Source organism: Perissodus microlepis, chromosome 5 (genome assembly GCF_051167445.1).
Source record: "Perissodus microlepis isolate ML-2025 ecotype Zambia chromosome 5, ASM5116744v1, whole genome shotgun sequence".
Classification (NCBI taxonomy): Eukaryota; Metazoa; Chordata; class Actinopteri; order Cichliformes; family Cichlidae; genus Perissodus; species Perissodus microlepis.
This window is the reverse complement of record NC_140465.1, coordinates 8,634,233-8,654,691: the sequence shown is the minus strand read 5'-3', so window position 1 is coordinate 8,654,691 and position 20,459 is coordinate 8,634,233. Positions and strand designations below refer to the sequence as shown.

At 45.9% G+C, this 20,459-nt stretch overlaps 2 protein-coding genes across 3 annotated transcripts; one reads left to right on the top strand and one right to left on the bottom strand.

Annotated features, from left to right (window-relative positions):
- Window positions 1-549: 549 nt before the first annotated feature.
- Window positions 550-14,159, bottom strand: zhx3a (zinc fingers and homeoboxes 3a). Of its 2 annotated transcripts, none has more exons than XM_084927636.1 (3): window positions 13,900-14,159; window positions 2,700-5,598; window positions 550-2,154 (listed from the first exon to the last, which is right to left on the bottom strand). In XM_084927636.1, the coding sequence occupies exons 2-3, from the start codon at window positions 5,399-5,401 to the stop codon at window positions 2,118-2,120; spliced, it is 2,739 nt and encodes a 912-aa protein (XP_084783762.1). In that variant the 5' UTR covers window positions 5,402-5,598; window positions 13,900-14,159; the 3' UTR covers window positions 550-2,117. The 2 variants fall into 2 exon arrangements, with proteins under 2 accessions (XP_084783762.1, XP_084783763.1); XM_084927637.1 differs by having other exon boundaries at window positions 550-2,151.
- Window positions 14,160-14,300: 141 nt separating this feature from the next.
- sack1d (scaffolding CK1 anchoring protein D) lies at window positions 14,301-20,011 on the top strand. Its single transcript, XM_084927640.1, is given in 5 exon segments — window positions 14,301-16,661; window positions 18,163-18,330; window positions 18,436-18,560; window positions 18,675-19,455; window positions 19,458-20,011. Coding segments are annotated over 5 exon segments (1,599 nt in total). The 5' UTR covers window positions 14,301-16,175; the 3' UTR covers window positions 19,497-20,011.
- The last annotated feature ends 448 nt before the right edge of the window (window positions 20,012-20,459 follow it).

Genomic DNA, 20,459 nt, shown 5'->3' with positions numbered 1-20,459 from the left:
ACAGTGGCTGGATGGATCAGAGGAGGGCCCCCCAGCTTAACGGATGCCTGTTGGGTTTGGAGCTTCAGCCACGGTGGCTCTCTTGCCCGATTTACAGCATTCTTAAACACAACTTTATTTCCTGTAATGGGAGAACAAACATGAGCTCTAAATTTTATTCCTATATCCATGAACAGCCCTGAGAACTGAATCAACAGAGCCCTGAAATACTTTAAGCTGGAAAACAAGCTGGTGTTATTAAATTCATGTGGGCAAAAAAAAGGTTACAAAAATAAAAACTGGAAGGCTTCCCCCTGAATGTGATGTAGGAGGACTACACTACAGACTTGGAGATGTTTGGGTGTTGCCTGCAGCCCCCTTATCTCTGGCACAAACTGTATTGTCAGCTGCTCGCCAGCAGGTGAGGCTGTGTGCATTTCTCCAGTCCTAGCACATTGCATGCTGCTTGAACATTCATCACACTGAATAATTTGACTAACACCACATGATTCATATTCACCCCTAACACAAGGTGCCGAACAAAAGAGGTGGGGGGGAAAAAGGAGGCTGTTCTGCTTGGTGAGTATTCAGTTTATTCTGTAAAGATTCGGAAGTGTAGAAAGGATGATACAACAGTGCTTTATGATCAGACTATTTCATAAAAGTTTAAGTCATCATAACACCGTAAGTCCAGATTCCATTTATCTCAAACCAAAATAAATTTGTAACATTCGACACAAGTGCATACACTGCTGGTAGGAGATGAACCTCCAATTTCACTTTGGATGGTATAGCACCGTTCTTAGCTATTAGCAGCTTGACAAAGATGCAGCTTAGTAGGATTCATGTAGTGACTGTATGTTCATATAAACAAGAAAATTCAGAGGAGAGCAAAGATCTCCTCATTTGGCTCTCTAGCTAGCACAATATCTCACTCTGTCAGTGTCTAGGGATCAAATTGATAATTTTGCTTTAAACAACATTTTGCCAGTAACAATATTTGATACAATTACAGCTTAAAGTTAAACATCTCCAAGTGTACAGAAAGCAGCACAAGATTGTTTCACAGATATAGACCAACAGTGACCATCAACGCACTGGCATGTTTTATCTTTTTTATCTTTTTTCTTCTTCTCTTCTGGACAGCACAGTAGCTGGAAAGCAAGGTGATGGACAGACAGGTCATATAAACACATGGACAGAGCTGAGTAAGGCAACGTTAGCGTGACAGGCTTCTCTCTGTTCAGTTTGCAGGGCAGTGTAGTGTATTGATCTTGACGGAGCAGTCAATACCTTTACTGTGGAGCAGTGTGATTCTTTTTTTTTTTTTTTTTTAGCATTGCTGTCTTCATTAGTGCATTGTATATAGTCTCTTGCGTGTAGCTGAACTGCAAAAGTGATCACCAACATTTATACAGATCTAAATAAAACATGTTTGATTGCATCTGGACTTACAGTGACTATAGAAGAGTAAATAGAATTGAAAAACCAAATAAAGGAGAAAAAAAGTAAAATTCAAGGCAGTGCTGAAGTACTGGTTGCTAAAAAAGTAAAAAATATCACAAAGCCAACAATAACATATCCTTGACACATCATTTGTTTGTCCAGTCAGTACAAACCCTCTTTTATAGTGCAGTTTCAATCATATATATATATTTCTCCCTCTGACCCCAGAACAATATCTCTCGGCCCTATCCTACCCTATCTTCGCTCATTCAAGTCAGTTTTCCAGTCAGTGTGCGTCTTTTCTCTTTCTTGTCTTTGATCCCTCGTACTGACCTCATTGTGCACCCTCCCCACACAACCACAAAGAAGCATGAAAGGCTTAAACATCACAGGACTCAAAGGTGAGAAGTTCTTTCTTTTGACGATGGCAGGAAGTGATGGCAGATGGAAGAAGAAGAAGAGGAGGAGGAGGCGGAGGAGGAGGAGAAGTAGGAGGAGGACGAGGAGGAGAAGGAGGGGTGGGGGGTATTCACAGTTACAGTCAGAGTCCAACGGTCCAGCTACAATCACATCTGCTGTCATTATGAACACTCTTTTTTTTCTCTTTTTTTTCTTTTGTGTTAAGACCACGGCCAGGGGAGCGAGCCAGCTTTTGAACATCATGGTCCTCTGGCGAGAGCAGGCCTGCTTCATCACACCTCCAGCATCTCCATCCTCAGGCGATCCCTGCTAAGCAGCACACGCAGACAGACAGGCAAGCAAAACATACACAAACCGTGAGGATGCGATTGGATCATTCTGGTTGTATGGCACTGCTGCAGTGTGTTGTAAAATTGAAGGGCTTTTTTTGGGGTGGGGGGTAGCACAGTAAAAAGACGCCTGCGTATGGCTTGTCTTGCCTCTCGGAAATCTAACTCACCAAAGGCAATTGTCATGATTTATTCACATATGTTAGCATGCGCTCTCAATCTATAATTCAGCGGGCCAGACTCCTACTTATCTAAAAATAGCTTCTTAAACACAGACCTTTGATTGCCTGAATAAGCTACACAGCATGAGTACTTGTACCCGCTTCTCCTGCTTTCTTTTTACTGTACATCACGCAGCAGTCACTACAAACAACAAGCTGTCACCCTTTCATCACTCCACCTGCCTTACGTTGTTTTTGTTTTCTTGATTGATAAATAGCACCGAGCTTGTAAAATATCACAAGGCACTGTGAGTGAAATGTGTGTTTCAGTGGTGTGCAAAAAGGATTGCTGTGACTCAAATACCTGGCCTGATTGGAATCAGTCTGTTGTTCAATGAGTGACTGACTAGCCACTGGCTGCTGGTGGTCCTCCGCTCGCTCTGACCAGAGATCCTGCAAAGCTCCCGGCTGCCCCAATTCGTCGCGCTGGCCTCGCTCGCCGCTCCCCTCGGATCCCATCAGGCCCATCAGCGGTGAGTATGAATCCTGCCACACAACCCGCTGACCTGAGTTCAGTCCTGCTTCTCCTTCAAGGTGCTTGTTCATGTCTTGCTCAGCAAGTTTCTTTTTGGCCGCCGGAGCGTCCTTGGGTGGCTCTGCATCTCCGTGACCCCTTGCATCCTCCGACTCCGCGGGCGGCCGCTGGTAATTCTCCAACCACTTCAGCTGCCCGTTCTTGTGGCTGTACCGGCTGTCGCTGAACCAGCGCACCACCTCTGACTTGGGAAGGCCCGTCTGGATGCTTAGCTCCTCGTACTGCTGGCTGCTGGGCCAGCGGGTGTTGGAGAAAACCTGCCGGAGGATGTGCAACTGCTGCGGGGTCTTGTGGCCCCAGGGGGGAGAAAAAGACGCCTGACAAGCCGACCCCTCCGCAGTTTCGGACTTGTGTTCTTGATGCGCATTCTCTGATGTAGCATCTGGTTCTGTCATCTTCAGCCTCTTGAAGTTGATCTTGATGGGGTCAAGCTTGAGCTCGGGGCAGCTTTTGTCCCCGGCAAATGCGTCCTCCTCCTTAATGAGCTGCTGTAAGATTGACATGCCTTTGATGGGAAAGTCTTTGTTGCTTTTACCTTCTTCAATAATGGATGAGCTGCTTTTTGCAATGACAGTGGTGCTGGTGCTTTCCGTTGGGGATTTGCTGGCATGATTCAGGTTGGGGACACTGTCATTACAGGTAGTACTGGGATATTCACTGCTAATACTGCTGTTGTTGGTCACGTGGATGTAATTGTTTTGATCATCATCGGGCTTCAAGGCGTGGGCTGGCTCTTGTGCACTGATGATGCTGCTGTCATGATTGTTACAAGTGATGTTAGATTTGCTGGTGTTGTCAATGGACTCTTCACACTTGTTACTGTTTGAACCTTCCGATCCGATTGGTAAACTGTTGCTTTTGACATTTGGTTTGCCGTTGGTGTCAGCAACACAGTGCTCATCATTATTGCTAATGTTGGCAGAGCAAGTGGCAATGCTGTTGATGCCGTTGGCTGGGCCGCTGTTGTGCACCGGTTTCCTGGTGAAACTGTCAACACCATTACTACTGCTGGAATAGCTGCTGATGCTGCTGCTACTGCTGCAACTGCTGCTGCTACTGCTGCTTCGAATGTTGCTGGTGCTACTGACGCAACCGCTGCTCCCAGCCATGTCCAGGCCGTTGCTCTTTTCCGGCTCCACAGTGGGTTCAGTATTCTTGGTCAGTACCTGTGTAGTTCTGACTACAGAGGGGAACTTTGGGGGGACAACCGGAGTAGAATACGAGACCCGGGTAATGTGGGGGTTGGTTGACATGCTGGCCTGTGTGGCTATGACTCCGACAGACCTGGCCTTTACACCACTGTATGGAACTTTGGCCATCTGAAAGTTTGGTCCTTTTGAGCCTGGATGGGCAGTTACAGTGTGGTGGGTTACGATGTGATTGACGTGCCGTGGTGTGGTCGGTTGCTTCTTGGGTGCTCCACCTTGGAACACGGTGTTGAACATCTTCCTTCTGGCCTCTTCGATCTCTTCAGGAGACCAGCTTATGCCCTGCTTGAGTCGTTGGGCAGTAAACCACAGTTTGATCTGCTCTTCGGGGAACTCTGACACCACTGTTAGGTAGCAGAGCTCTGCTTTGGTCGGGTAGGGAAACTTGCCAAAGGATGTCTTGAGAAAGCTGCTGGTGTCCATGGCGGCATCGTAGGTGGGGATGCTGCTGAGGGGGATCATTACCTTTGGAAGGTCTTTATTGGAATCAGAGGAGGGGGGAGAGTAAAGGGAGGGAGTGTGCTGGTGAAAGACTTGGTTGGACACTGTCGTCGCAATCACGTGAGTGACAGTGGTCCTCGGCATAGCTGGGGCACCAGAAATACTGAGAGCCCCGTTTTGGAGTTCAGGCACATTTGTCAGCATGCTGGGGTCTACATCCTTTCCAGTGTCAATCTTCCGTACCTCCACAGTGTGAGAAACCACAATCTTTTTGTGCTCCCCCTTGGCTTTCATCATCTTTGCAATTGGTGTTTTGGTGAGGGAGATCCCAGATTCTCTGTAGTCTTCTCCGCTGTCCGTGAAAAGGCTTTGCTCCACAGTTGTTACGCCATCCCTCTTGTTGACGGCTAGAGAGGCAGTAACGAGGCCCTGCATTATCTTCGGGTGGGCCTTGGCGTTGTGCAGAGCGAGAGCCTCGAAGCGGACTACTGACACCCCGCAGTTCAGGCAGTAGAAGGTGGGCTGGGCCCTGAAGTCTAAGTGGCAGTTGTGCATGTGATCCAAAAAGTAGTTGAGATCTCTGGACTCGAAACGGCAAGTCAGACAGCTGTACGTGCCTCCTTTCTGCATCTCACTGCCACTTTCAGATTTGGAGGAGCTGTGAGAGAAATGCCCAGATTCTTCTCCAGAGATGCTGAGTATGCTATCTTCTGGGATTGTTGGTAGGAGTTCTGGTAGCGAGCCCAGTATGATTTCCTCACGCACATGTTTGGATTTGGATGGTATCATGCAGGGTACAGTGGATTTCCTCTTGCTGGCCATGGTGCAGCTTTGTGTAAATGGGAGCGTGAGTGATTGGTTGTCCGGTGTGATGAGAACAGAGGGCGGGTGGATAGTGGAGAGGGTTGAATGGAATTTAGTGTCATGGACCAGCCACTATGATATCACAGTGTTGCTTCATGCCTTCTGCCACTTTAGGACTCCTGCCACATGGACAAGTTTAACAGCTCCCGGGGGACCTGTGAGGAAAGAGTGCAAAAGAAGAGAGAGGTGTGATTCGTTCATCTTTAAAAAGTGCAAAAAACAGCGAGTAAGAAGCAATGAGAGGAGGCAAAACGGAGGAATATAATGTGAGATAATTACATTTATTCATTAAACTTGAATGTCATGCAAATCAAAGATAAAGACCTGACAAAGATGAAAAGCAGGTATATGGTCTGTGCTTCCAAATGAAAAGAATGAAACATTTTTACATATTACAGCGAGCGCAGTGCGGAGGACGCTAACAGCTCCACACAGGGTAATACGTGTAGGTGGAAATTCAGTGTGATAAGTGTATTTATCAGCAATTACAGCACCAAAGTAAAAGAGTCAAGAGCTTTTTTTTTTGGAAAAGATTTTTTTTATTATGATCATAATCAAAGAGGAAGGTCACCTTAAATTACCGTACAGAACGAGGTAACATGAATCTCGCTCGCTAGGCAGATTATTTAAAAGTGATCAGAGATCATGCACAAATTATTGGTTATTATTCATCTTTTAAAATGATTTTAGGCTGATTTCATAAATGCCGAAAAATATTTAGCATTAAATATATCAAGGAGAAAGGCATAGGAAATATGAGAAAGCATTCCAGTAACGAGTATATTAATATAATTTAGAGCTTCACTAACAGACAGTAAAACACACACACACGCACTTTGAATACACGCAGTCAGAAATGACTAATCTCACTGATATTTGTTTTTTTTCCCCACAGCTGCCTTACGATCGTCCCTTCTCGTCGCTGATAACATGTGTCTTCTGAAATGTATTTAGTAAAGCTTTGCCATATTGACAAAACATCATCAAAATGCTGCTTGCTGGTAAAATAAAGATAAAGGTAGTGTGTTAACATAATGGTGCTGGGTTCCTTTCAGTCCTGAGATCTCCGTTTCCTGCATTCAGGAAAGGGTTAATATCATTAAATAAATATTGTCCCTGGTGATTTTCGCACCCGCTGAGTGAGCTGCACTCCACTGCAAATTGATAGTGCTCACTGTATCTAACCCCACAGACTCTTTCACATTGTCTCAGCAACCACAAATATGCAAAATATACGCACAGATTTGTGTCTTACAGAAATATTCCCTTGTCATTGTGCGTGTGCGATTAGAAATGAAAATTCTTTTAAAAAGCTGATTTTTGATTTTAATTTTTTTTTTTTTAAGGGGAGAGCCGCACTATATTTCTGCACTGTCACATGCGCAGGTCGTCCCGCCCTGTTCCTCTTTGGTTTGTTACTATAAAGCAAACATATGAAGGTTAAATTCAGTGAACAATATTAGTCCACTCTTGGATGTGAGCCATTTGTTTTACATTGCACGTTATGGCGTACCTTCCGGGCATAATGTAATGTGGAAATGGAAATTAGGTGACTCGCGTGTCTGGTGTGTGTTGCAGCAGCCAGCTGACAACAGTACTGTTGAGGACTTGAAATATTCTCATAAGGTTACTACAAACACATCCAAAGCTAGATACAAGCTGGCGGCTCAATCCGTCTCATCCTGCATTTGTTCAGCCAGCAGCATGGCGATGCGTGCATGCATACAAACACGATACACACATCACTGAGTGCACAAATCCATTAGCAAAACACTTCCACAGGCTTTCCCTTTCTATAACACTCCAATTATACGGATGGATATGGATTGTCACTTCAGTCTTCAACATTTCCCCTCTTCCTTCTTCGCGTTTTTATAAAACGTGCCTCCGTTCTCTCGCAAATATTTAACAAAGTTTGTAGGACAAGATGACAGACACATTGCAGTCCGCATTTGCAGTAGAGAGGTTTTGAGAGTCATTTTACCAGCCGTAAGTGCTAAACACAAAAAAAAACCCATGAAAAAATATCAAAGTAGAGGCGCAGCTCCGCAGCCTCTGCCCTCTGAATGAACTTCTGACACACGCGCAGAGCCTCTGTATTTCACTCCCGTCTTCTTTTCTGACACTGGAGAGGCACTGATGTGTGACATGCTGCTGAAAACAGGTCTCATCCAATCACCATCTTTCTATATCACTTAAGCTTTACCTTCTACCACAGGCTTATCGCCCTGCGAACGACATCAGCCGCATTAATTTCCCCCTAAACCTGCTTTCCTTTCAAATCCGGCATACCTCAAGCACGGCGTGCTGCCGTTTGCTGCTTACAAAGGAAATCGTTTCACATACTTCCAGCACATATTTTTTTTGGCACGCTGCGCTTGCGCTAACTGAAGAGCACTTTCACAGACTTTTCATTTTACTGCATCCACGTGCGCGTTCACCACGGCTGGCTGGATGGTAAATAAAAGATGAACCTGTTCCAGAATTAAAACCCTCAAATGACTGCTCAACAGTACACACTGATCCCAGACAGGCTGTGACGTCCTCCTTATAACTGCCTCTTTTTCATTTCTACTGATGGCTGCTGCTTTCTGACAGGAGGGAAAAAAACTAAAATTAAAACAAAACAAACAAACAACAACAAAAAAAAAAAAACTAGGTCACCAGCATCTTATGCAGTAATCCCGGTTCACTGCATCCAGACGCGGGCATGTGCTGTATGTTTTGCCGCCAGAGAGGTCATGATATTCTCTGACGGCACACTCGATTAACCCCTGGTGAGGACACGGGGTTCACTGAGGCTGTTCCACTGAACGAGGGATTTAGAAGTCAGCTTTCATGCAGCAGAGGGATGTAGTCATGCACATCTGAAACATCTGTGCGAGAGATGTTCCTATGCTATAGAACTCTGCGAAAAATCAGCGCTGGCTCCGTTTGTCTGAGCTGCCCCAATTGCTGCGCTCATCCAACAGAGAGCACATTATGTGCCAGGATGTGTTTGAAACTAAACTCACGGAGAGGGTACTGTAATTTTGGCTGTGGGCTGCGACTGGCGTAGCAGCCCCTGCAAGGGATGCCGGTCTGTGACGAGACAGACGCCGGCCCAGTACAGACGCTCTCCCCTCCCCGAGAGAAACACTCCACTTCCTGCATGAGAAAACCTGAAACAAGCCAAAAGTTGAGAAAGGTTACATAAAGAATCAGGTCACCTATCTAAAGAATGGGCTGCTTTATCTGGCGAGCGAGACGTGCGAGCAGACACAAGACAAGGGCTTCCCAGACAGGGAGCCATTGAATGGTTCCCTCTGAAAAGCCCGGCCTTGTGTTTCAGCGGCGAGGTAGACAACGCTCAGACGATCACTGTCCTCGGTGTGTCGTATGTCCTCGCAGTGGCACCGTCTCTGTGGGAGGGTGGGGGTGGGGGGGCACACGAGGAGGAAACTCTTTTCATCTAATTTGACCAGAGGAGTTGTATCTGAAGTGAGGGAAAGTGGCAGAGCTCTCAGACGTGTTTTTCCGAACACCCACGCTCCAAAGGGGGAGAAACGGAGAGTCCTCGCTCGCTGGACTAAAACCACGTTTAAACCGTTACACTTTTTTTTCCTTTCCTCCCCCCAAAAAACAAGCGTTTCCAAACAAATGGGATTAGACCAGGTTTAAATTCTGATGGGGTTTATACGTTCCGCCCGATTTAATAGCAGCATTAAGATTTACAGCCTCATGTGCTCTTACACCATCATTTCCATAACAATATTATATTTACATCTCATTAATATTTAATTATATCCCCGTCTACTTTTAAATGGCAACCACGTGAGTGCTACCACCTTTTTTTTTCCATGCCAAAAAAAAAAAAAAACAGTTGAAAGAGAGCAGCATGTATTCCCATCCATCACCTCATAAACTGCTGCAGTAATTACAATATTACAACACGAAAAAAAAGGGGGAAAAAAACAAAAAAACAAACCATGCCCAATCTACAGCGAGCTGCTGCCAGCGGAAGAGGGAGGCGAGGCTGCAAAGTGGTTGCTAGACATTAAAATTTAATTCAAAACAGTCTGATGACTGATTCAAACACTCCCAGATTGTTGGGTCACCTACAGTTGACGCGAACAGAGATTGGTGTTTGTGTTGTGCCGCCCGTTCACATGAATGAGAACGCGAAGGCTGGAGGAGGGAGAAGGACAAAGGAAGACAGAACTCAGACATTTGGGAGTGAAGTGTGAGGATGACTGACGATGATGACAGGCTGTGCTGTTTCAATATTCCTCCCCGCTGACACGCTTGTAGGCACGCAACTCTCTACGCTTGGTCCTCACACACTCCCACCTCACCTCCGCAACATTTAGCACCCGCACCGTTCTGAAAAATCTTTCTCTTTGAACTGAATAACTGGCAAGGAGTCTCTCGGCGTGACAGTCACAGAAGAGCTAAAAAAAGGAAAAGGAAAAGAATAAATTCTCGCACTTATGACAACATTTATTTTGTGTGTAATTTGCTGTGACAGTGATCCACGGCTGTCTTGAGAGACTCCTTCAAAAAAAAAATCTGTTAAAAAAAAAAAAAGACTTTCTGTCTGCTGGGGGTTGAGGTGGATTGGGGGGGTGGGGGGGTGGGGGGACTCCTGACAGATACATTTGAATGATCAAAAAAAATCTGTTTAGCAGGAATCTTTCCTGCCAAACGTCCATTAAATAGATTAACGCCATGTGAGTGGATCAGCTGGACACCCAAATATAAGCCAGAGACAGAGAGCAATTACTGTCTTGCACAGAGAAGAGATAGGGAACAATGGCGCCTCATTTATAAGGGAAACGTGACTCAGTGCTGGGAGCCTTTTACGCGGCCGACTGTCGAATTGTTCGGTTTCCGCCGCGTCTGCTCGTATCTCGTGTCCGTCATGACGCGCTGCTCCTTCCTGACATCTAATGAGGGGCAGCTTTCAGTTTTGGGGACACCTTTGTGCGTCCGTGCCAGCGTGAGTGTCGTGCTCCAGCGTTACGTGTGCTGAAAAACAATTCAGAGACATCAGGGTCATTAGAACTACGCTGACAGAGCGCACAGGTCTCTCCACAGCCCGTCCAGCTGAAGACATATGAAGAGGTTTCAGTGTGTGGTCTCAGTCTCCATTGTGGGCTCTGATTATTTCCTTTCCATGGGTGTGTTTGTGTGCGTATTAGTGTCTGAATGTCTGAGACGCAGGTGTTGTCAGCCAGCTCGTCCACGTCCTTCTCCTCCTCCTCACGCACGCCGCCCCCCCTCTTACCTCCATGACTGCAGCCTCGTCCACTGGGAGACCAGTCGGTGGTGCCACTCATGTGTTAACATCGCCATGGCAACCCCTCTCTTCCCCTTGCCCACCATGCCACACACACACACAGCAGAGTCACTCATCCACACCCACCCAACCTCAAGACACACACACACACACGCGTGCGTGCTGAATTCCTTGGACTGCATCCGGTGCAGGACAAACTTAATCCACATGCCCCGCCAGCCATCTTTGAAAACTCCATTCATGGTTCAAGTCTCTTTCAGTCAACTTTGGGTGAGGTCTGCAGCAACAACTTTGCTTTTTTTCCCCCTCTCAATCACATTGTGGGGAAAAAAAAGAAACTCTGCCGCACTGTTCTCATGCGTGTGACGGGCCGATGAAAGGAATATCACAGCTGAACGGGACACAAATGACCTCCCGTCACTGTTTTTATCTTGCTAAATCTGCGCGGAGGCCCGGTGACCGAGGCGGTACAGTACATACCTACCGCGCTCTGCCTGACTGCCGGCATCTTTTTCGGACGGCCCTGTTTTGTGTTAATATGACCACTCGCTGTTGAAATGTCTACATTGTTCTGCCAACCCTTCTACCCGTGACCCAAATGAATGACAGACGAGTAAACGGTGGTGCGCTGAGAGTAAAAAATAAATAAATAAAAAAAATCTGAGTCATACATCTTTTTAAAAATCACTTTTCATGAATAAGTTCTTCAGTTTTGTAGCCAAGACTACAGGCATTCATTTGGCAACTTAAGAAGAAAAGGAAGAAAGATGGCGGCATATCGCACATTGTACTGTCCATCCTAAAATGGCTGACATCACAGCCTCTTCTAACTGCCAAAGCCTGGTAAATGCCAGCTCCTGCTGACCAAACCTTTCTTGCATGGGACAGAAAAAGTGGCAGGGGCTCTTTTTCCCCACTAGCCCCAAGGTTTTTTCCCACCCATCAGTGCACGGACGTTTCTTTTGGTTGGAACTGTGCAAACATGCTGTTTTAGTGAGCCTTTTGAGCGGTCCGGGCTTCGATACGGCATTGGTCCGCTGACAAAAGCAAAACCAAAAAGGATGAAAGACCCAAATAAAAGTGAACCTGCTTTGAACGCCGACCTTTTTGGTGGGAGAAATAGGACTCGGCGTTGTGTGTTGGAGAATTCTCTGTGAGGATCATGAGGTATGCCACTATCATGAATGCTTGTTTATATAAAACGGCTGGAAATAGATCTGGTTGGCATTAGATAGTTGATTTTCTTCTCCGAACCCAAGGAATGTTATACACTCCATGTCAGCTAAATCTGCAAATCATGACCATATGACCTTCCTTGGTATTCTCTGGCACGGGATTCGTTTTAAGCTGTGGGAGGCACACACACAAACATAACATCCACAGCGACTGCTATTGGAACTCAGAACACCACATCCTTAAAAGTACAGTATGCCAGGTATATGGAGGGATGGCATGGGCAGAGATGCTGTATTTTTTGGAGGGGAGTGGGCACTCTTGGCCCACTACATTGTGTCTGTGTATACAAACACTCCGCTGTGGCCATGACGAAAACTATGAGCTGTGCCTAATTGCAGGGAGTGCGGGATGAAAGGCAATATGCCTGGCCTCATTAGAGCAGTTCCGAGAAGGGAGATGGAAGACCGTTCCCAGGGATCCACAAAAGGGAATTGACATTCCCCCGGTGTAAGTGTCCTGCTAGAGTGAAAACCTCCACACATACTCAACTCACCGGGCCAAAGCTGAACCCGGTCTGCCGGAGCAGCACAGCGAGAGCTCATTTACCTTTGTTTTTGCTGGTCATCACACAGCCTGCAAATTAACTATTGGAGTGCAGAAACGTTCACTGGAGACTGGACTGTGCCCCACACAGCCCCAAAAAACACCTCCTGTCTGAGGAAAACCTCTGTGGCAGAAGAGTTGCGCAGTCATTTCCATGACCCAACGTCATTTCTAATAAGCTCGCATGGTTAAACAATTAAAATACATTCCAAAAATTACCCGTAAACCATGCCTGTCTAGCTGACTGCTTGAATAATTTGGGGTTGTCTCCTGTGCTATGGACACTGGACCCACAAATGATTCACAGAGGCAACATTAGTCAGAGCAGAGGTCCCTCCCCTAAAGCCAGAGACAGACACATGGCATTCAAAGCTGGGTCAATATTTATGTGCAGATAAATGACAATGTGCCCTACAGGAGCGAACACTCACACATACACACACACACACAATATATATATATATATATATATATATATATATATATATATATATATATATATATATATATATATATATATATATTTATATATTTATATATTTAAATATATCAATGGATCATTAATAGTGCACAATTTGCGAAATATCTGCCAAAAGAGAAGCTCTACTTACTCTACTGTACATGTATCGTGTGTGTGCGAGAGAGACCGAGGGAGAGCGAGAGAGAGGGAGAGAGAGAGGGAGAGTGTGTGTAGGGCACCAGCACATGTTGGTAGGAGGAAGAGAAGGAAATGAAAAAGAGTCCTTTGCACAGAGATACAGGCCTACCTTTCTGCTCTGGCAACAGAAATAAATTTGCAGCGAGTGAGCGATCAATAGGTGAAAATTGATACTTGGCGTACAGTTTGAACATCTATGAACTCGGAGGCTGTTTTCTTTTTCTTTTTTATAAAAAAAATCAGTCGACAAGCCTGCTACACTACTGTGTTCAGAAGTCTTTCACAAGTAAAAGCACTCACACTCGCAGCACAGTGGGGGAAACAGAGCGCGTTGTGCAATAAAATAAGCACATACGCCACATTGTATAGCGCGAGAAGGAGCGCAATTTGAGCCCGACGGAGGATCCGTGGTTGTAACTGTAACAAACTGACGAGTTAACCCGTTTCGCTCCATTCACGAGGCTGTGGGGCAACACACCGCCTCGGAGCCGACTTGCCAAAGGCGATCTGCCACTCTATATAACCTTATGAATATTCCCAAAAAAATCCTCCACCCCCCTCCTCCACCTACTGTCGCCATTTTATACATTGGCGACTTCATATAAACTGCCTCCACTACAGCACCAGATGAAAATTCAATATTCAATAGCGACACATAATTCCAGTAAACAACTTTGGAGATCGCACCTCGTCACCCAGTGAGACGTATTCGTGTTTCGGATGAATAAGATGTGTCCTTACCTCAGCCGTCGGTGGTAAAAAATGGAATCCGACATTAATATATAAATGAATAATATTGGATTAGCTCCGATCGCTGCGCTTTGCGAAGAAGAGGAGGCGAGCTGGGGGTGGGAGCTCTCCTCAAGTGAACCCGGTGAACTGGCGTGAACCCGTCAGTGACCACGGCAAGGTACATTACATTACATTACCTTTCCACCCCTCCGCTACACTGTATGAAGACTGCAAAACAACTATGGTCGGCGGTGCAGGACGAGGCTGCTCCAAAAAAAATTATAGCGAGTGTATTTCCTATGAACACGTGATACAGAGCGTCATCCAAAATCCAAAAGCCCTTTCATCTAAAATTTTGGAGAGGGGCGGGGATGAGATGGGGATGTGTGTGTGTGTGTGTGTGTGTGTGTGTGTGTGTGTGTGTGTGTGTGTGTGGAAGGGGGAGGAGGGTACGTATACTGAGCCCAGCGCACATTTGGGTATATCGTTATAGGGGTAAGGCAGTGCATTCAACACACGCGGGTTATAAGTAGCTGCAATGGCATAAGTAGCTACAATACAAAGCAGGCGGATCAGATGTTTTGTATTGTGTATATTTGGAATTTGACAGTTCATTCATCTCCCGTTTCACTGAGCTTCATCACCCAAAAGATAACCCTAATTAGGTCACATGCTTTTTTCAATAGATGGCTGTCATCTTTAGAAAAAAAAATACTCTTGAAGAGCTACTATGAATATTAATCGTTGTGGGAATTGTCATTTAAAGCACAGGCCTATTAGACCACTGGCTTAAAATAGACAGTTACGCACAAGCATAATAGTGATAACACCAATTTACGCAGACGCACAGTAACTGTAGCCTAATTGGACTTGTGTGCATTTAACTTGAAACAGAAGAACACATTTCCCTTTATTCAAATTAGGAGTGGTAGTTATTCGCAATGTAAAGGGAAAAGGGTTTGTACGGCCGTGACCCTTGTGACCTTGTTGGCCTCAGGCGCGTAAAAGCGCACAGGAAAAAAGCGGACGAGCGTTAAACAGAAAAGCTGTGAATTTAAGAGCTAATGGTAAAACAGCATACCTAAAAGGGAGCAATCGTGACTTAAAATGGAAAGCATATCAACAAGCGGCATCAAAGATACATGAGGACATGTTTACATGGTGATATTAAGTATGATAAGGTCACTCTAAATCCACTAATCCACTGGACAAACAACATGGACACGTCTACTTAAAAGTATTGCAGTAGCCTAACTTCTTAGGCATGTGTAAACTAGGTTATGTATATATGAAACAAGTAGAGTGCCTGCAGCCGGATGCCCACAGTATATACAAAAACAGCGTCAGAACATATAGGACAAATGCGTGCCTCCAGTATTTACGGAACATGGATTAGCTATCCCCTCCCAGTTTGTCCTCACTGGGTTTAGACGTTGCCTACAGTCAGGAAAAACAAAGATAATCTATCGGGAAGATGAATCGCAATAAAAAAAAAAGTAAGACAACTCAACCAGCAGGTCCGGTGTGCAGGAATAAGACTTGTGCATGCTGTGCTGTAAGGTTAAAAGACACATGTTGATTTAGAGTTCAGAGCTGTAGAGTATTTGTTTGCTTTAGTGGACGGTTTGTGATCTGGTGGAACTTAGTGGATCTGCTTCTCTTCTGGTTATACCGGCTTGTCAGGTTAAAAAAAATAATAATTCTGCAATTATTTTCCCTTAACTGCATCACTCCATAAATATGTAGACTTTAAAGTTTATGTGAAATATTACTATAATTCAATAGATTGTGGTATATTGTCCTAATCTTGAGTTTCACTGTGACAGATGAGTAAACTGCTTCCTGTGTTTTTACTTCCATCTAAAGTCAGAGAGTCTGCATTTTTATTTTCTTAATAAACTGTGTTTTTATAAAAAAAACAAACAAACGTTGAACTACGAGCTAAATGAATCCTCGGAGACACGATATCACGAAAAAGCGTCGAAGTGGGACCTCTGGTGATCCCTGCTATCTGCGGTGTAACCGGATCAGGGTAGCAGAGGGACGTACAGGAGGCTTGTTTTCCTCCAAATGAGCCAATGAGACAACCTTTACATTACACTGACAGCCTGGCTCGGCGAGTCTGGTGACGCCGCTCTGGTTTGACAACCACCCCGCAGCCAATGCGGATCCACGTCGAGCACGAACGGAGGGAAGCAACAAAATACAAATTTCCTTCCTGCAGGTCAAAGCGTTACCTGCCCGCTGCTGTGTGATTCAGGTAAAAGGAAGCGATAGACGCGGCGATGGCCCTGTCTCAGTGCCTGGACGACTCACCTCTGAGGTTTGGTCCAAAACCTCGCGGGACAGACGAGCTGAACCTACAGGAAGTGTACAATGAGAGGCACCGGCTGGCTCTGGAGGAGCTGCTGTCCGGGGGTCTCGATAACTTTCTGGACTTTCTCGTGAGAGAGAGGATCCCCAACTTTCTGTCGGACGATGAGATCCAACAGATCAGGAGCGCCGCCGTGCCACCGCGGTGCTCGTCTTTCCACGGGGAGGAACAGGCGCTCGAGCGGTCGCTCAGTAGCACCCTGGACTGCTCCTCGGTCACTTATTTCCCAGAGGTGTCAGACGTGGAGCCGCCGCTCCTGGACCTCGGATGGCCCGCCTTCACAGCGGGCTCCTACCGGGGAGTGACGCGGGCCGTGGCGCACTTCCAGCCCAGCTACGGCGAATGCATTTACAGCTGCAAGGAGGCTGCAAGGCGCATGATTAAAAGTGCCAGAGAGGTACGCACAGGCCCGCGCACACGCACATATCTGCTGTCATTCATTCTATTTTTCATGCCCTTAAAATAAACTGTCCTTTAATGCGTATCCTGTATCACACTGAAATGTGATATTCACTTGAAGTTTGTTTTTTTTTACACCATTATTTTTGCACAGTCCTTTGTAGTAGTCCTCCTACAGTATCTCTTATTTGTGCGTTATTATCCTAAAACAGGACTTTTATTTTGGTTTTGTCAGGTGACATTTATCACCTGGGCTTTATCTCCCCCCATCACCACCACAACAACCACACAGTCAGTAAGCCAGTATATGTAGACACTTTTTTGCATCATTTCTGGAGGGAAAACGTAAAAAAAAAAGTGTCCATAAAGGCTCCATTGTCCACATGGAACTCCCTTGATCACTTTGAATTTTAGAAGTTCGTGCTTTGAAATCTGGATTAGAAGAAATCACCAACCTTAAAAGGACGGGGGGGGGGGAATGCAACAAACAAAAACAAAGCATGAATATTTAATGTGATGTTCCTGACGGGAGCTGTCAGTACAGCCTCTGGTTTTGAAAAGAGACATTCCTGCACGAGGAGAGAGGGAGTTTGTAGCACCTCAGGCCTGTGTAGAACCTGCGTACCAGATGTGCCTCGACTTGCTTCGCTCATCTCCATTCCCTCTTTCGCTAGAAATGTTTTCAAACACTGGATTTTCTCCCAGGTTTAGAGCTTAACGGTGGTGTTGTGCATGTTATGTGCCGACAGCCGGGCCAATCCTTCTAAAAATATTCTAATCCTGGTCGAGCTGTAAGATTGTTTGTTCTTTTGTAATGTTACACCACTCACTGCACAATGTCTTTATTGTATAAAGAAGGCCACTGACTGTAACAGCACACAGTGAGCATGCACTGCTGGTGGTCATCTCAAAGGAACGGCCCCATTCCTGAGTTTCTATGAATTTTAACTCTGCTTCTATGCTGCCTCTTGAAAACAAGCATCCCCCAACCCAAAGCACACACACACACACGCGCACAAACATCATCCAAATAAGGCGTGGTACAAATGACAAAGCTGCGTGTGGATAAAACACCAGTTTGAAGCGATAAATCTAAGATATGTAAACGTCCGTGTCTAATCCTCGACATGCAACCTTTACCGCAGCGTGTCAAATTCCATTCCTGCTCGTGAAAAAAGGAGAAATCTGGGTGCAAAACAAAGCTGGGGAAAAATGAGGCAAACCCTACAGTGCACCTACTTGTCTCCTGTATAAAAGTCATTTGTTTGCTGACCAAGCGTTACTGCCGATTGCCATGGTAACAGACCACAGTCAATAGAAAGCTCATCAGCACACACATTACAGGGAGTGTGTCAGACAGAGATTCACGGCTCTGTTTGAATAGGGCCTTGTATTTGATAATAATGAAAACACAATCATGTGTTACATCTGCGAGAGCACGGCTGCGGCCCCCCGAAAAGAGAATTCTATTATATTACCTCTGTAATTTTCCACTGCAGGTGATTGCCATAGTTACAGACTCCCTGACAGACCTGGATATCTTTAAGGACCTTCAGGAGGCCTGCTCCCAGCGCAGAGTCCCTGTCTACATCCTGCTGGACCAGTCGTGCGCGCCCGCTTTCCTCAAGATGTGCAAAAATCTCAACGTTCGCCTGGATGACCTTCGGGTATGTAGCTGGTTCGTTTAAGACAAGCATAGCTCTGTGTGCACAACATGAGCATCAGATGGCATCCCAAAAAAACCCCCAAAACATGTCTCTAATCCTTTGCAGCAAATGAGGGTGCGAACTATAACCGGCACAACTTATTACATGAGATCCGGAGCGAGGATTACGGGTAAAGTTCACGAGAGGTTCATGCTGGTTGATGGAAACAGAGTGGCTACAGGTTCCTACAGGTAAGAGCCCGCTAGCCATCGTGCCCTCCTGATTTATTAGACTGTAAAGTTATGCATCCGTCTTGCTGGGTCTGCTTCTTACCTTCAGCTATATGTGCTTAAAATTCAATTCAGGTTCAACTGGACTGATGGCAAACTAAATAGCAGCAACCTGATTGAGCTTTCTGGTCAGATAACTGAGAAATTTGACGAGGAGTTTCGTATCCTATATGCCCAGTCTCTACCCATAAACACTCACGGACCTCCAAGTGTCCGCAACAGCGGCATCTTTGAGCACCTCAAACACTCAGTTGCTTCCTCCCCTCACCTGCGTAGTGAGAGGCCAGCGTGTCTGACAAGCACGCCCAGCCGTAAGCCACAAACGCTAGCATTGCAGCTACCTTGTGACCCTGCATCTCCACATAAAGCCAGCCCAGAGTCTGACACTTCGACTCTAAACGACGACTGGATGGAGCGGCAGCACGTTCAGGAGGAGATCCTTGCTGGCAGCATGACTCCACATTTCTCTGCAGAGCAGCGAGCAGAAAAAGAGACGGAGACCCCCAGCACCTGCCACGTGTCGACTCAGACGAGGCGGTCGGTGACGGAGGCTGAAAGCCAGACCGACCTGCAGCTCCCACAGCATCTCAGCATCATTACTCAAATAAGCAGAGGGCCGAGCCAGGACACCTCTCCCCACTTGGTGTCTTCCAGACAGCCCGTGCCCACCCAGGCAGCTCCAGACACCACTTTAAAGGATTGCTTCCGCAAGCTGACCAAAGAGCGCCAGCACCACTACACAACCATCCGCTCCAAGCTGGAACACATGGTGACCGCCCTGTCCGAGAGGCGGGAACTGGTGGACGTCACCAACGTGACTCAGGGGCCTGGCGCTCGTGGCAGTCAGAGGATACACAAAGACTGTGTGCAGGAACCCAATCCCAGAATGCCTGCTGACAGTGCGGGCATGGGAACATGGCCAAGAGCCAGATGTGTACACTAGTTTGTCTTCAGGGATTTTAGTGGTGGTGGGTAGTGGAGGGAAATGTTACAAAGTTTCTCTGTGCTAAATAAATCATGTTGGCTTATGTAGGAGAATTTCAGCTTTATTCTCTTTGTCTAATTTTCTGCAGTGCCCGTTTTTTTTCCCTCCTTCTTTTCATTCTTTGTCCTTCCCATGTTGAAACAATCCTTTCCAAAGAGGTAACAGACCTGCAACTGACATCGACGTGGCAGAAATTCTAACCAAAGACAACGTAATAAGCGTGTCTTACTGTGAATATTGTAACACTAAGCTGGTTAAAATGGAGTCATATCTGCTGAAGTGTGAGAGAAAATGAATCTAAGCACTGGTTTTTTTTTTGGTTTTGTTTTTTAAACTCAAATTTGTCTGCTGTAGTTACATTGGAACATGATCCCGAGGAGCAGCTGTGCCTTGCAGATAAATAAAGTAGTATTTTGCTGTATTGCTGCTTTGCTTCCACATTTCCTTTTTTTGTTTGTTGTTGTTGTCTCTTTTATCCTCGATGCTGTTTAAATGGGAGACAACAAAGCTCGGAAAATATTTGCTCAGAAGTTCCAGCATACACAAGGAGGCAAACCGCACTTAAGTGACTTCACGAAAAGAACGAGCACCTGCGCCTCGTGCACCGCCGTGCCTTCATGCAATTAGCTGAGAGACAGCATCTGTGATACTGGCACCTTTTGCTGATTACGCTGGCAATCACGGTCTCTGTCCAGGGTGGATCTGGAGAACGAACAGCACCGCAGAACACAAGTGTAGATTAGGTTGAATCGTAAGTAAACGCTTCTTTACACACAGATGGAATTTAAAAAAATATATAACTTTTTACTCCTCTGTTCCTTTTAGATTCATTTTTCACAGAGATTTTTCTCAACAAGTAACAGTTTAACTGAAAC